This window comes from Ruditapes philippinarum, unplaced genomic scaffold (assembly GCF_026571515.1).
Source record: "Ruditapes philippinarum isolate M1 unplaced genomic scaffold, ASM2657151v2 ctg1310_1_1_1_1, whole genome shotgun sequence".
NCBI lineage: Eukaryota > Metazoa > Mollusca > Bivalvia > Venerida > Veneridae > Ruditapes > Ruditapes philippinarum.
This window is the reverse complement of record NW_026856986.1, coordinates 377,711-394,899: the sequence shown is the minus strand read 5'-3', so window position 1 is coordinate 394,899 and position 17,189 is coordinate 377,711. Positions and strand designations below refer to the sequence as shown.

General features: G+C 34.2%; 1 protein-coding gene across 1 annotated transcript; it reads left to right on the top strand.

Moving 5' to 3' along the window:
* Positions 1–3,844: 3,844 nt before the first annotated feature.
* Positions 3,845–15,272, top strand: LOC132748395 (aggrecan core protein-like). Its single transcript, XM_060737997.1, has 8 exons — positions 3,845–3,969; positions 9,732–9,840; positions 10,553–10,654; positions 11,296–11,368; positions 11,787–11,933; positions 13,577–13,843; positions 13,986–14,150; positions 15,163–15,272. The coding sequence occupies exons 2-8, from the start codon at positions 9,739–9,741 to the stop codon at positions 15,192–15,194; spliced, it is 888 nt and encodes a 295-aa protein (XP_060593980.1). The 5' UTR covers positions 3,845–3,969; positions 9,732–9,738; the 3' UTR covers positions 15,195–15,272.
* The last annotated feature ends 1,917 nt before the right edge of the window (positions 15,273–17,189 follow it).

Below are 17,189 nucleotides of genomic sequence, written 5' to 3'. Positions count from 1 at the left end.
TGGTTGCCATGGCAACCAAAAGAAAAAACTTTAAATATCTTCTTTTAAAAAAACCCAAAGAGCTAGAGCTTAGATATTTGGCATGAAACATCTTCTAGTGAGTGTCTACCAAGTTTGTTCAAATAAAAGCCCTGGGGTCAAAATTGGCCCCGCCCCAGGGGGTCATTGATTTTCCCTATATGCATATAGTAAAAACTTAAAAAATCTTCTTTTAAAGAACCCATAGAGCTAAGATATTTGGCATGAAACATCTTATAATGGGTGTCTACCAAGTTTGTTCAAATAAAAGCCCTGGGGTCAAAATTGGCCCCGCCCCAGGGGGTCATTGATTTTCCCTATATGCATATAGTAAAAACTTAAAAAATCTTCTTTTAAAGATATTTAGCATGAAACATGTTCTAATGAGTGTCTACAAAGTTTGTTCAAATAAAAGCCCTGGGGTCAAATTTGGCCCCGCCCCGGGGGTCATTGATTTTCCTTATATGTGTATAGCAAAAACTTAAAAAATCTTCTTTGAAAAAACCCATATAGCTAGAGTTTAGATATTAAGCATGAAACATCTTCTAGTGAGTGTCTACCAAGTTTGTTCAAATAAAAGCCCTGGGGTCAATATTGGCCCCGCCCCAGAGGGTCATTGATTTTCCCTATATGCATATAGTAAAAACTTAAAAAAAAATCTTCTTTTAAAGAACCCAAAGAGCTAGAGCTAAGATATTTAGCATGAAACATCTTCTAATGGGTGTCTACCAAGTTTGTTAAAATAAAAGCCCTGGGGTCAAAATTGGCCCCGCCCCAGGGGTGTCATTGTTTTTAACTATATGTGTATAGTAAAAACTTAAAAAATCTTCTTTTAAAAAACCCAATGAGCTAGAGGTTAGATTTTAAGCAGGAAATATCTTTTTGTTTGGTGTCTACCAAGTTTGTCCAAATAAAAGCCCTTGGGTTTAAATTGGCCCTGCCAAACGGGGGGGGGGGGGGGGGGGGGGGGGGGGGGGAGGTCATTGTTTTTTATTATATGTGTGTAGTAAAAACTTAACATTATGAAACATCTTCTAATGGGTGTCTTTCAAGTTTGCTCAAATTAAAGTGCCTATATACAGGTGAGCGACCTCAGGGCCATCATGGCCCTCTTGTTTATTATTTTGCGACAAATTACAGATATGTGTTTTGAAGATATTGAACTTGCATAATTTATTATTGGAGCTTCAGGAATTCAAGTAAAAGATACAAGTTACAATTAGAAGGATATTTGATAATTAAAATAAAAATTATGTGATCTGATAAAAAAAGACATCATTCTTCTGAGTCATGATGTTGTTTTTATGGTTTTCTATAAAAAAAGGTGAAATGAAATTGTGTTATTTACTTTATTTTTATCCATTAACACTGAGATTCAAACTGGTACCGTTAAAGTAAAAACCATATGCAGAAGTTAAAGAAGAAAGATATCCAGAATTGAATTAAAAATCAACATTTTATTTGATAATTGGCACAATTAGAGTTAAAATATTTTGAATGATTTTCTATTTTATGTCATTTTGCACAATAAAAATCATAATTCTTGAAAAATGACTGAAAGAGGGAATGACTGGATATATTTTTATAAGTTTGTTTGGCTAGATGTACATCATATGGTACACAAATCTTGGAACATTATTTCCTGTCCTTTTCATGTCAAAAAAACTCAAAAACTCTTGGTGGAGTTCCTTTAAACAAGGGTCACCATGGAATAGTGGTAAATGTTCCTGAATTTGAACTATTTGCCTCTCACAGCTGCGGGTTTGAAATTCACCATACAGGAACTCTGCACTCTTGTATGTGAGTAAGTTGTTGAAAATATTTGTATTTCTACCCAGAAGCCCACTAATGCTAGGAAAAATGAATGGACTTCTTTTAGTAGTATATAGCTAGAAAGCTGGTGCTAGTGGGCGTTTGGGATGTTGCATTTTTAGCTCACCAGAATTAACCAAAGACTAAGGGTGAGCTATTAGTATCAAAGGGGGATGCTCCGGCGTCCGTCGTTATGCGACAACAATCGTCTTCTTCTCTGAAACTAATGAGCAGATTTACTTCAAATTTGGTTTGTAGCATCCTTGTGACAGTCACACTTGAATTCGCTCATGTCATTCCAATTGGCCCCTTTTAGGGGTCAGCAGAGCTAAAAATAGAAAACATTTAAACATCTTCTTCTACAGAACTAATTGATGGATGATCACCAAACTTTGTCTGTAGCATTCTTTGGTAATCTTTTATCAAGTTTGCTCATATCAATTTAATTCGCCCCTTTTATGGGCCACTAAAGCTAAAAATGGAAAAAACCTTCGAATATCATTTCCTACTGAAATTATTTATATATGATCACCAAACTTTGTAGCATTCTTAGGTAGTCTTTTATCAAGTTTTTCTCATATTAATTTGATTAGCCCCGTTTAAGCTGAAGCTCAAATGCCCCAGGTCATGGCATTTCTTCAAGTTATTGTTTAAACATATTCTATGCTTAAATTTAATATTAGAATATATTGACATTCTAACACTGAAAAGCAGTTGTTTCTGGTGAGTGACTCAAGGCCATCATGGCCCTCTTGTTTAGTTATCTCTCATGTTCGGACTCCATCAAACCGAGTCTGCAATTTTCATATAATTTAGTTGTGATTTATACTTCCGAGGGGTCATTCTTACCATCCGGTTAGCTCAATTGATAGATCGTTGACTTGGGCGACCCGGGTTTGATTCCAAAAGATGCAGGTCACTTTCGTTGTTGACTTGATTGTTTAGGACATTATTTCTATCGTCGTTCACGCTGTACCTTTGTTCTGGCATGTACGGAGATGATACTTGTATCCATGCGAAAGTGAGGGCATCTAGTACTGATCAAACTGTTTAACAACCTGCCCAGGAACGATTCGGTAGCTTGATTTTAACCTTAAAGAAAGCAGCATGCCTCCAGATGAGCTTAAGTATGTCAATAAAATGTACTAATATTTTTTTTTTAAAAAGTGAAAACATTCACGATTCAAGTAATAATTTACACGTTTTGTACGATTAATGACTAATTTTTCAGTTTTTATAGCAATATTTTTACTGCGTTCCTAACGCAGTAAGGGTTATTTTTGTATATTTTGACCTCATTATGGTAATTTACGTGGGATGCAAGTGCCTTTGATAATGTATTAATTGCTTCCTTTTGGTTACTTCAAAATATTTTGCTTTTAAATACGTTTTCAAAATGTTCAAGAAAATATTATGCATCTGGAGGCATGCTGCTTTTTAACTGCAAATAATATTGTAATGGTGTTTGTAGTAGATCAAGCATTCTGTTATACATTGTATGTACAAACTATTTTCACGTTTACACCAGGCCATTAATGTTCCATTTTATAACCGAACATAACAAGGCGTCTTTCTATAGAATTTGAACCAATATCTAATATTATTATTTTCCAAAGTGTAATGTGACCTAGTGACCAAACGGACTCCATGCAAAGCCATTTTTTTTGCAGGAAAACAGTCGGTCGCAAGTTCTTCATATCTCAGATCGTCTTGCTAAGAGGCTTATTTTACCTTGTATGTCTCATACAATTAAATGTTACAGTGACTCAGTTTCACATGTGAAGAAGTTGGCAGTTACTTGCGACCGGGAAAGCAGAATGGCACTAGTACAGACAGCAAAATTTCTGGTTTGGTAACTTCTTGCTTATGTATGATGAAAATATTATGGAAAACCTATTGTTAAACTGACATATTTTGTATAAACAAAAAAAAAAAAAAAAAAAAAATGAAAGAAAGAAAGAAAAGAAAAGAAAAATGAGAGCAAAAACTGTATGTCTTTCATAATTGAATTACTGCGTGTCATAATTGCAGTCGCCAACTTATCTTGTGAAATACTGACGAAAACTGAGTGCAATTTTCTTACATGTCATCGTATAGCAGGTCATTGCTGATAATAAATTAAACTTCAAGGCGTCTGAGGTAATGTTGACTTTTTTATTTATGTTTAAATAATATTATTATATTATTATTCGATCTATTGTATGATTATTCGATATATCACATATAATAAATTATAAATAGCTTACCCGTTTATATCTGCATCCATTGGTTCAAATCCTAAGTATTCACGTGATATTCATTTCTTTGACAATTTTTGTAAGATGCAATATGCGACTATATATATCTGAATGATACCGAATGTTCATAAATTCTTGCTTGAAAAGGTTTTTTTTTTCAAAATAAAGATCGTTCCTATGTATCCGTCAATCACCTAACGCCTTCATAACTTTACTTAAACCTTTTTGATTTTTATGCTCCCCGAAAAATTAAGGGGGAGCATATAGTCGGCGCCTTGTCCGTCCGTCCGTCCGTCTGTCCGTCCGTTTTCTTGTCCGGAGCATAACTTGAAAACCCTTGGAGATAATTTGTTTAAACTTCATACAGTGGTAGAGGGCATTGAGGGGGAGTGCAGTGTCAAAGAACCATAACTCTATTTTGTCCGGTTTTTGAATTATCTCCCCTTATAGAAAAATCTTGTCCGGGGCATAACTCTAAAACTATAAGAGATATCAACATGAAACTTTGTAGGTGAATAGATCTCAATGGGTAGATGTGCAGTGCATAAGAACAATAACTCTTTTTGTCCTAATTTTGGAGTTATTGCCCTTCGTTAATTTCAACACTTTGAACTTTGTCCGGAACATAACTCTAAAACTATAAGAGATATCAAGATGAAACATTGTAGGTAGATAGATCTCATTGAGTAGAAATGCAGTGCAAAAAACCATAACTCTGTTAAGCCTCATTTTTGAATTATCTCCCCTTATAGAAAAATCTTGTCCGGGGCATAACTCTAAAACTATAAGAGATATCAACATGAAACTTTGTAGGTGAATAGATCTCAATGGGAAGATGTGCAGTGCATAAAAACAATAACTCTTTTTGTCCTAATTTTGGAGTTATTGCCCTTTGTTAATTTCAACAATTTGAACTTTGTCCGGAACATAACTCTAAAACTATAAGAGATATCAAGATGAAACATTGTAGGTAGATAGATCTCATTGAATAGAAGTGCAGTGCAAAAAAACATAACTCTGTTAAGCCTCATTTTTGAATTATCTCCCCTTTTAGAAAAATCATGTACTGGACATAGCTGTAAAACTATAAGAGATATTAACATGAAACTTTGTAGGTAGATGTATCTCAATAGGTAGAAGTGCAGTGCACAAGAATCATAACTCTGCCTTGCCTAATTCTGGAGTTATTGCCCTTTGTTTATTTTTACTTTTTGAAGTTGTCCGGAACATAACTCGGAAACCATAAGAGATATCAACAAGAAACTTTGTAAGTTGATAGTTAACAGTGATTAGAAGTGTAGTACAAAGAACAGTAACTCTGCCTTTCCTAATTTTGGAATTATTGCACTTTGAACTTTTTCCAGGGACATAACTCTGAAACTACAAGAGGTGTACTTTCCTGTGTCCAAAACCTATATGGGGAGCATCACCCGGCTTAAACCGGACTCTTGTTTTTATATTGTTTTAGAGATAAATCTCTAATGCCCCGGTCACATATTCACGGATAATGCCACGGAAGAGCTACGGTCAAATCGTTCACGGATTACTATGGAAATGTGAAATTCCGTAGTCCGCTACGATTCCAGTACGGACACACAACGGTATGAGTACGGAGTCCGACGGATTTACCACCAAAAGCCCCTGGAGAGACGCGGACTGTTACGGACCGACACGGTTTGATACGGAGCGACACGAATCAGGACGGACGCACTACGGATACACTACGGTCTGCTACGGTATAAGCACGAGTTAGTACGAATAAGTACGGTCTGATACGGAGAAGAACGTATTGATACGAAGAAGTACGAATTGCCACGGATCTATACGAACCTAATACATCCGTCCACAACCTCTTGCTTGCTCATTTTCAAAATGCCCCAAAAGAAAATAACACCTAGAAAACGAATTGCAGCGTTCAATGATTTTGGCGGAGAGGATTCACCCTAATCGCGTCCGAACCCCGAGACACATCAGGTCCAATTAAAGTGAATTTATTGAAGGACGCTGGATCCTCAACAAGTTCGGCCATGAGAGCCTCATACTAAACATGAAGCGGTCTTCGTTAAAGCCCATCTCTAGTCCACCATCTCGTCTGTCTTCTCTTACCTGATTAGATATGGACTAGTAATCATTAATGAAAAATGTTGATCAATACTGCTTCTCTTTTAATTTTAAGATTTGCTGTTCATCTTACAATTACATTAATTATCGTGATGTTTATGTAAAAAGCTTGTGAATTAATCTTATTATCACTGAAGGGCCAGTGTCCGAGGCTTATGAGACACTTCGTTTTATGTACATATTTACTCCATTTTCACGATCCAATGTTTGTAAAATATGTAACATTAAATGTTATAATTCTATTACTTATGAATTGTAGTACGATATTAATATATTTTTACCTCTATGCATGTCATCAAGCAGCTTGACCACTGCCTCCGCATTCTGAGCCATTTCAATATAAAGTTGCAGCCAGTAAATGGCAATTATCATTTATTAAATGTTCCTGCAAATATATATGTCTATTTTTAACCAGAAGGTAGTATTTATACCCTTGAAAAAGTACATGATTCTTAATTCATCCGTACTAAACAGTGGTGGGCCGTACCATTCCGTACTGTTTCGTGTTTCAACGCAATAAACCGTATAAGACCGTGCTAATCCTTGCCTCTCCGTTGTCAAACTCCTCACAGTGATTACCTCCCTTGGCAGAATTGTAATCACTGCCTTCAAAGACGTCACATGATGATGAAAGTCACATGACGTAACGTCGAAAGGCTGTGACTAAAAAAAGGATTGGAGCACCACACTAAATACCGTATTCCGGTATATACCGGACAAGGCGCTTGAATGATAAAATGCTAAAATCTTGTCTTTTTACCCAACGGAATGAACTTTAACAGGTCTAATTCATCTTTTCACACCGAATCAAGTACGATAATCAAGGAAAAATGTAAAATTCGGCGAAAAAAACGATATTTGTCTATTTTGTGATCATGATTTCTGCAAGCATCTAGAGGTACTGCTCCAATCCTGTATTGAGCTAAATCCACGTCGAAATTCAAATGTAAATATCGACCGTTACAAAGAAAATCTAACGTTATTTTTCTCTTTCTGTTTTATTTTTAATCTTTAATGCCTACGTTCGATATAGTTTATCAAAAAATTATCGAAAGTATACAAAATAACGAAAAATAAATTCAAAAGCTAAAAAATATAAAATATCAAAATATTGTCTCGGTAGAAAATAATCTCATAATTTTTAAAATTATTTCTAAATATTCATATTATTTATTTATTTATTCATAAACATTGTTAAATAAATGAGAGAAAACTTATCTGATAGATAAAAGCAGTAGATAAAACAATTTTTAAAAAAATATAGTATATCAGAAATTCTGATATATCGAGACCTTGGTGGCAGAGATCTACGCCGAAGAATTAAGGGGAGATCACTGCGTGGAGATTGCTCCGTTGTACAACGTATTACGATAGTGGCTTTCCGTGACAATGCCGTATTAATCCGTATTAAAACCGTAGGTTATACGTAGGGTAACCGTACAAATACGTAGTTCTCCGTACCAAACCGTGGAAATCCTTGACAAGTTGGTGGACTACGAATCAGTACGGACTATAACGGTTTTCGTACGGACCAGTACGTATCAGTACGGATTACTACGGACTAGTAGGGATACGCTACGGTTGATTTTTCCGTAGCAAATTTTTGTGCATGTTCAAAAATTGTCAAGGATCGCTACGGATATACAAGGACTACTACGATTGATTACGGTTACAATACGGAGAGCTACTGACCAGTACGGGTAGCTACGGACGATGCCGGAATTAATACGTGGCTCTTCCGTGGGCGTATTCCGTGAATATGTGACCGGGGTATAAATTTCGTCGCACCAGTTTTACAAAGTCCTAAATGCAAAGGAAATCGACTATTAAAGTTTTAACAATGTGTCACAATCTTGAGTTGACTGCAGCGTTTTGTTGTTAGAATGGGCCCAAATTACTAAGATTGGAAATGATCATATAGAGTTTTTTTTTAACATGACAGGAATGGGAATATTTTTTCGTTTTTTTCCAGAACTATCATTTTTATTGTTTTAAAACGCTTTTAACTCAAATACGGCTGTGAATCGCATTTCAATTGGTTTTATATTAGAACTGGAGTATCTTTGCAATTGTTTCCGTTCAAGTCACAGGTGTTCGGCGCGTTGATCTGTCACTACCCCTCCCCCTTACCCACTCTAAAACCATCCTATATCTCCCAAACAATGTAATCTGTATTTACCTCTAAAATAAAAAAGATATATAATAAGTGACACGAGTGATCTATGCAAGAATTTCATTTTTTTAAGTTTTGTGCCTGGGGGAGTACATATTGTATTTGATACTGAGACAACAATTTTATAATACTGACACGACATTTTGTTATACTGACACGACAATTTGTTATACTGACACGACAATTTTGAAACTGACACTACAATTGGTTATACTGACACGACAATTGGTTATACTGACACGATCATTTATGATACTGACACGACCATTTTGTAATACTGACACGCCCAATTTGTAATAGTGACACAACCATTTTGTAATGCTGACACGACCATTTTGTAATACTGGCACGACTATTTTATCATACTGACACGACCATTTTATTATACTGACACGACTAGTTTATGATACTGACACGACCATTTTGTAATACTGACATATTTTTTTTGTAAACTGACACGACCATTTTGTAATATTTACACGACTTTTTAATCTTACTGATACGACCATTTTATTATACTGACACGACTATTTTGTAATACTGACACAACTATTTTGTAATATTGGCATGACCATTCTATGATACTGACACGAACATTTTGTAATACTGACACAACTATTTTGTAATATTGGCATGACCATTTTATTATACTGACACGACCATTTTGTAATATTGACACGACCATTCTATGATACTGACACGAACATTTTGTAATATTGACACGACTATTTTATAATTTTAACACGACTCTTTTGTAATATTGACACGACCATTTTGTTGTATTGACACAACCACTTTTAATATTGACAAGACTATACTGACACGACTATTTTGTAATTCTGACACGACAATTTTTGATACTGACACGACCATTTTGTAATATTGACACGAATATTTTGTAATATTGACACGACTATTTTGTTATATTGACACAGCCATTGTAATACTGACATGACTATTGTGTAATACTGACACGACTATTTTGTTATATTTGCACGACTATTTTGTAATATTGACACGACTATTTTGTAATACTGACACGACCATTTTATGATACTGACACGACCATTTTGTAATATTTGTTATTTCTGCAATAAGAAACAACAAAAAAAAAACAAAAACAAACAAACATCCTTTAAATAACAAAACTAGTGCAGTTAACTTTAAAGAAGCACGCTACCAGATTTTTATTGATTTTATAATGTTTTTGTGAGTGCATAATTATATATGATCCCAAACGTACAAGTAAGTCATTTAATCCGAACCAACCCGAAAATATATGTACTTAAATGTACTATCCACGGAAATATGTACAAATTTCACTTTCTCCAAATCAAATTTTGTTAAAATTTTCTTTACTTTCTTTGCAGAAACAATATGCGATTTGGACTTCTAGTTTTGTGTGCTCTGTTGAAGACGGCCTGGTGTGATTACAAGTGTATATGTAGTTATGTGGTGGAACGTGATGTATATTCTATGGTATAAACATTCCGAATCACAACACATATATTTCTTGTTGTTGTTGTTTTTGTTGTTGTTTTCACACCAACACTGAAAAGGTCATATGGTGACTTTTCAGTTTAACTGGTACAGGAAGAGGTCAGGTGGCACTTCATTCATTATTTTAGGTACAAGAGGACCTGAGTTGAACGCGATTTTAGCGCCTTTCTAATAATCAGTTAAACTTGTGACGGCATTAAAATAATGATGGTAGAGGAATTTTCTCTTTACGTGTGTCTATTTTATAGATAACGCTGTAAAATTTTTCCTTTTATAATAATAATAATAACAGGAAGTTCAATTTCTATACAGACTGACTAGTAAAATACAAGATGGATGATTTAGAAATATAATCTGCTGATAGTTTCTTTTATAGGGGATGACCTTATTTACTTTCTAGCGTTCAGTTCCATTTCCGTGTATTATTGAAATTTCCTAAATGAGTCGATTAACAACAAACCGAACAAAAATAGTTCATCTTGCACAGTTTACGAACGATATCCTTTTAATATTCAAATTCATAGAAACTATTAACATAGATCAACGTACATTTGTTTGAAATTCGTGCCTGTTTTTTTGGAAGATGTTATGTTAATTTTCTTTAAAATATTATTACAGTTGAAGGAAAGTTATTAGTTTTTTTACAATTGACCTTCTTCCACTTGTAAAATTAATCTTTTGTTGCTTTCAGCCATCAAACGACAGCGATTCGATTGGCTACCTGTACGAGTTTGACTGTAAGCCGTTTATCACTGAAGACGCAGACTGGTTTACAGTTGCATACGAACACAAAGTAACTAGTTTTTGTAAAAGTTCAAACTAGAAGAAACATGCATCATCGTAACTATTTTTGTTAGGAGCAGTTGGCGAGGCGTTGAAGGAAGATGGCGTTGACATGTACAAGAACACTTGACGAAAGCTTTATATTTGTTCGTTTCTTAACTTTGCATAAAAAATTATTCAGTTTTCGCAGACAGGGAGACTGCGGATCCATTTTAACACTTAGCTATGGTTACGTTCACATTTTGCATGCACTCTTGTAAGGCCAATAACATTGTTTATTGGATACGATTATCACTATCAAATCTAAAGTTACAAGTACATTTGAGCCGTGTCACGACAAAACCAACATAAAGCGTTTGCGACCGGCATAGATCCAGACCAGCCTGCGCATCCGCGCAGTCTCTCTACTTGTTATAGTTCAGTTTCTCTACTTGTTATAGAGTTGGTAAGCGAACAGCATGGATCCTGATCAGACTGCGCGGATGCGCAGGCTGGTCTGGATCCATGCTGATCGCAAACCCATTATGTTGGTTTTGTCGTGACGCGGCTCATTTGTATCATTCATAAATAAAACGTATCTACATAGGACGCATTGATTCTGTTTAGCATTGGAAAAAGTTAAGAGGTAAAATGTAATCTTTTTATTTTCAGTTGGGTTATGTTAAGAAAGGTGACAAAATTGTGATTCAAACTTGTCCCGGGCAATACCCGGATGCTGATAAGAGTAAGTGTACATAATAAGTGTGCATGTATAATATAAGTGTACATTATAATGTTCATGTATAATAATTATAAGTCCAAGCAAATGTAGGTTTGTACATTACTTTAATCCATAGAGAGTTTCGTTAGTAAAAAGTAAAAACGATAACAGTCGTTTTTCTTGGGTAATAATAATAATAATAATAATTATAATTACAATAATAATAATACTTGACTATTCCTGAGTATGATTTTATATAAAAAGATAGTCAAATTTCGTTTAGCAAAATAATTATGTTGTTATGCATACTTTCATTTAGAAATACATAATGAGAGAAGGACAGACCTGAAATTGTTAACACTCGGTATGTTTCCTAAAAGTATTTACTATCAACTTCAGAAAATAATTGAAAATATTGTTCTCATTCGTCTGTTCTATTTAGTCACGAATAGCACCGTTTCTCCAAGTTCAAATTCCTACACTGTTGAAGCGAGTGTCCCATCAGCCGACGCTACCGAGCCACCTGCTGAACTAGCATCTACGCATGCGCCAACTACAGTTGAAGTACACACTTTCACGACCACACAAAGTAACGCGTTTTTATATACTTTTTTCTGTTTTTGTTCCCTTTTGATTATTTATTTTGCTTTTCGGTGGACCATATAGTTTTCAGATGCTCCTTTGTTGTTCATTCTATCCGTCCTATAGCTCCTTTCGCCGTTTATAATATACCTTCTTTCGTCTATAACTCATTTTCGTTATATCCGCATTTTTAGACTGATGTATTATTTCTTACAATTATACATGTATATTTGAATGTAGAAGTTCTTAAAAAGTAAATAACTTGTGAATTGAATATTAAATGAATGATACTGGTAACCATTAATAATGAAAGAAAAGTAGTACTTGCAGTAACGCCATCTTGCTATGTAATTAGTAATTCACATGCAATTGTATATATCATGAAAGCTCTTTTGAGAGTTAATATTCAGCTTTTTCTTCTCCTTTTGTAATTCTAGTATTTGGTATTCTGGCAATGTTTCATTATTTTCGATTTTCAAGACAATCTAGTCAAGATCAAGACCACATGGTCATTGTAGCCAATTTTTATCCAATTCCCGTATTGGAGTCATATTTTATCTTCGCTATTGCAACATAATTGAGACGCTGAAATATAAATTCACGTTTCTGATCTTACATTTTTTTTCACAGCTGTAAATTATTGTTCCCATACAAAACATCATTTGAATTTCTTCATCTATAATTTACATGATTTAGAACAATTATATTTTTTTCCCGATTGAGCTTAGGAACAGGAGCAGATGATTGCCAATCGTTTGGGATCGGCCAAAGTTTATTTTTTAAATTTTATTGTATAGTTTAGACGTTTTTTTGACTTCAGATTGTTGTTGATCTTTTGTGAATATCCTAAATTTTTCCAACATAGGATAGAATTAAGTGGAGCTGATCCCGGAAATAATCGTATTTAAGCGTATCTGATTATACGCTTTATTTGTAACTAAATGCTATTCTAAATGTTCTTAAATGATTCTAAAATCAATAAATAAGTAAATAAAAGCGGGGATATAGGGGCTGCAGCCCTAAATAAACGAATGTGCTAATATTGTTTTTTTCCTGGTGTACGCTAAACTCCATGTGTTCCCAAAACATCACACAAAGTGAAATAAGGAAAACAAAATTAACGTCTGGATAGAGAAACAGTTAAAGATAGCGAACTGATTTCAATTTGATAAGCAAATGATATACCTTGGTTTCGACAGTGCAATATGGAATGAAACCGAGCGTATCCGTACATTTCGTTGGAGAAGGTATAAAACGTGTAGCTCCCTTAAATTTTTGTACAAAATTGCACATGTTATAAGGAAAAACAGGGTACCGGCAATTCAACCGAAAGTCAAGAAAGTTTTTGTGTCCATTTTTTCCCTTGTTCATTCAAATATTGAGATTGGAGCGTTTTCGAATTAAATACCCGGTTTGTCTATTTATTGTTACACCCATCTCTTGTTTTGCGCCAGTCGTTTATTGTACCGACACGTAAATGTGTCACAAAATATGTTAACTAGTAATTAGAAACATGGATAAAACAGCCACCATTAACCCGTATTGCCATTTCTCTTTATTTGATATGTTGTGTGATATGTCAAATATAATGATACAGCGTGAATAAAACATAATATTAACAGTCTCCACACTTTCTTCACCCATCTGTAGGTGCTCTACAAGCTTGTGCGGCGCTTACCCATCAATCCAGTACAGCGTTTGCAAATAATAACTTTTGCTACGAACTGGTCACACTACACCAAACATTTTCCGATGCTGAGAGAGAGTGTATGAGAAAAGGAGGGCATTTAGCCCATATCCAAAGTATGGAGGAGCAAGCGTTTCTGACGAGTAATCTTCAGCATTTCGTTGGTGATTCTTACATTTGGATAGGTTTACAAGACACCGGCCGTGAAGAGCACTTTGAATGGACTTCCGGTAAGCCTAGTTCCATTTGAAGCTGAATTTGTGGTTTCTTAATAAAGTCCTTTTCATTTCAAAGTAGGGTGAATCCATTATACTTTTCAGTAAATAAACTCAAATTCATCAAGTTAATGGTTAATTAACACTTTTATTTCAGGGGAACCGTTATCATTTACGTATTGGTATCCGTACCGGAAGGACCTTTTTCTTCATAATTTTGAGGATTGTGTTGCTATGAGAACGCATAACTTTGTGAAAGTCTTTGATGGAGAATGGGAAGATTTGCCTTGCAGCAGGGCTCACTCATATATCTGTCAATTTGGTAAGTATATGTCGATTAATATAAGTCTCCATCAATTTGATAAGTCTCTTTTGAATTGGTAAGTGTCTGAAAAGGAGCAGTTTACCTGTCAACTTGGTGTTTGTCGGTTTATAAATTCTACATTAATATTTTAAAACTCCATTAATTTACTTAGTTTCCATTTATTAAGTAAGTCTAAATCTAGATTTGGTAAGTGTCTGAAAAGTTTCAGTTCAGTTATATATCTGTCGATTTGGTGTTTGTTGATTTATTATGGCTACATCAATTTAGTAAGTATACATCAATTTGGTAAGTTTCCATCTATTTGGTAAGTCTCCATCGATTTGGTAAGGGCCTGACAATTAATCAGAAGTAGAGTTTTCTCTTATATCTATACATTTGGTGTTAGTCAATTTAGTAAATCTCTATTAATTTGGTTAGTGCCTGGCAATTTGGTTAATGTCGTTAAATATCTTTCAGTTTGATACCTTTCCCTCAATATGTTGACAGTTAAATTGATAAATGTCAGAAAGTTTGGTAAATACTTGTCAATTTTGTTTGTTCCACTAATTTGTTGAGTGTCTGTCGATTTGGTTAAAGTCTGTCATTATGGAACATGTCTATCTGTTTGGTAAAATCTCCAAATTTGTAATAAGGTGTTAATTAAATTTAGAAAGTTTCTGTCAATTTGGTGTCTTGTTAGTTTTCAAAACAGTGTTACATTAACAATAGATATTTTCAAGAAGTTAACGATATTAACATAGGCTGTCACTCAGGTCAATATTACCGTCTGAGATTGAGAATCCGGTGCCTTAGTCCTTTATAATACGATTATACGAATATAATATTTCATAAAGCTTCTATGCAAGTGCAATGCTGATAATTTTCTAAAAAGTTATCAACAAGGTGCAAAAGTATTGACAGAAATATTGTTGACCTATTTTTGCACATAAAATGGACAGGTTCAGGTACACGTGCAATTATATGTTTTTTATATCCCTACAATGCATTGAAATAAATGTCATCATTTCAGATATTCAATCTGGACTGAACGTGTTCGGGTGAGATCTGAGCTGTCGTTTAGAATTCGACAATGACCACATGTTTTGTAACATGATATGCTATTAAAAAGTGTATTTTGAATATATATTTATTTTCTTTTTGCTTCCTATACATGACACCCAATGGAAATAGCCAGAGTACCCTTGTCATGTATTATTGTTGCTTAAACATCTTTGGTCCGAGTTAATATAATTTTTTTCCATGCTCAAACTTAAAGTAATATAACTGATAATAACTCAAGTATTTGATTTGCCAGAAAGACACAACGAATATACCAAGGTACACTGACCAACTGATCTCTAAAAAACGTCGACTGATGTCTTTAGATAAGTCAGCTTGTTAATTGTGGCACACTTTTATATATACTACGTATTCAAATGCAAAAGACTGCAACGTCAAAAGTCGATAATTAAATTCATTGTACCATCAACCGAATTATCTTGAAATTAAAACTGGAAGACGTATTTCATCAAAGTGAATAACCGTAAGTTCTCGTTTGAGATATGGGACACACATAGGTTTTATCATGCAACAATGGAAATGTATGGTCTCCAAATACCAATGTTTTATATTGGTTGATGTATTTAACACAAACGTATCCAAAAAAACCTGCAGAATTACACTTTTGATCTTTCAAAGTGTAAAATCAAATTGGGGATCGAAACATAATTATGTACCTTCTAGAGTTGTGTTACTGGGATATTTTGCTACTTTCACTTTGACAGTTAAATTGTAGGTACGTTTGACACCCTCTGCCAAACGACATTCTGTAGAGCACAATCTCTTTCAACAGTATCAGTTTCTCCAAAAGTACCATTTCGTATTAAGTTAAATCTCGGTGGAGGAACAATACATTAACAATAATCTTTGTCTCTCAAAAGGTTTTGTTATGTAGAAGTTGTTATTAGACATATATACAACCGAAGTAAGATCAAGGAACTGGTGAAGATTTTATTTGCCTTTTAACCTGGGAACTACTCTTTTAAATCTAAAGACCCTGTAGGTTGTAGTTAAGGATGTAACAAGACTTAAGAGAAATTTTATATTTGTATATATTTATTCTTCTAAAACAAATTCCAAACATCCGAGAATATGTTAAATATGAATTGCAAATGTGTATACGCATTATAAGTAATTATTGAAATATATGCATTTATTTCGTATTGAAAGATTTGGCTTAGACTTTATCGAAAACAAATTTCTAATTACCTCCCTTTATTTACATGAAATGCAAATTCATGCGATAATGAAACTTCAGGATTACGAACCTTGGTGACTACGAACCTTGAGGAAATACGAACAACATTGTGAACTTCGAACCTTGCGGACAAAAACTCTTTGGACTTAGAATCTTTAGGATTACAAACATTGTGTATTGAGAAGTTTTACGACTACGAAATTTGAGGAAGACAACTTTCGCCGTTTTTGCAGTTGTATACTTATCCTTAACTGAGCTTCCATACCTTAAGGGATATGTAGCATAAGATATTCTTAATGAAACAAAAATGACGTGAAAACTAAACTTTTTAAGGAGTCTTTTATATTGGTCACTTTGCGAATAAAATCATAGTTGTTTACATATTTGTTAAAAAGTTTAGAAGATATAAAAGTAGGACACAATAATCTTTATGACTAGATTATAGAAAAAGTTAATATGATTTGAGATGAATATGCATTTATTAATTAATTAATCAATTAATAAATATTATATCCCCTGTATCTGAGATGTGATATAGAATGTTACATTTGTATACTCATTTCGGTGACTACATATACTACATACAGACTAGTGCTGACAAATTTCAGCTGGCACATTTGTATCACCTGATCATTGCCTGCTCACTTCGCCATCAGTCACTTCATATCTTGAAATGTCCCTTATAAGATTTTGAAGATGGACGAGTCCATTTAATATATTTAGCATGGTAAGGTTTATAAAAGATTGCGAAACATATTTAGACGACTAAACTAGCGTCTGTAGGCCTTGCTCCTGCTTAT

Bases quoted from the DNA above. Each gene is read 5' to 3' on its own strand.
- LOC132748395 (XM_060737997.1), top strand. From the start codon at position 9,739: ATGCGATTTGGACTTCTAGTTTTGTGTGCTCTGTTGAAGACGGCCTGG. The intron at 10,655-11,295 runs GTAACTAGTTTT...TTTTATTTTCAG, and splicing joins CAGTTGCATACGAACACAAA to TTGGGTTATGTTAAGAAAGG. The intron at 14,151-15,162 runs GTAAGTATATGT...TCATCATTTCAG, and splicing joins CTCATATATCTGTCAATTTG to ATATTCAATCTGGACTGAAC.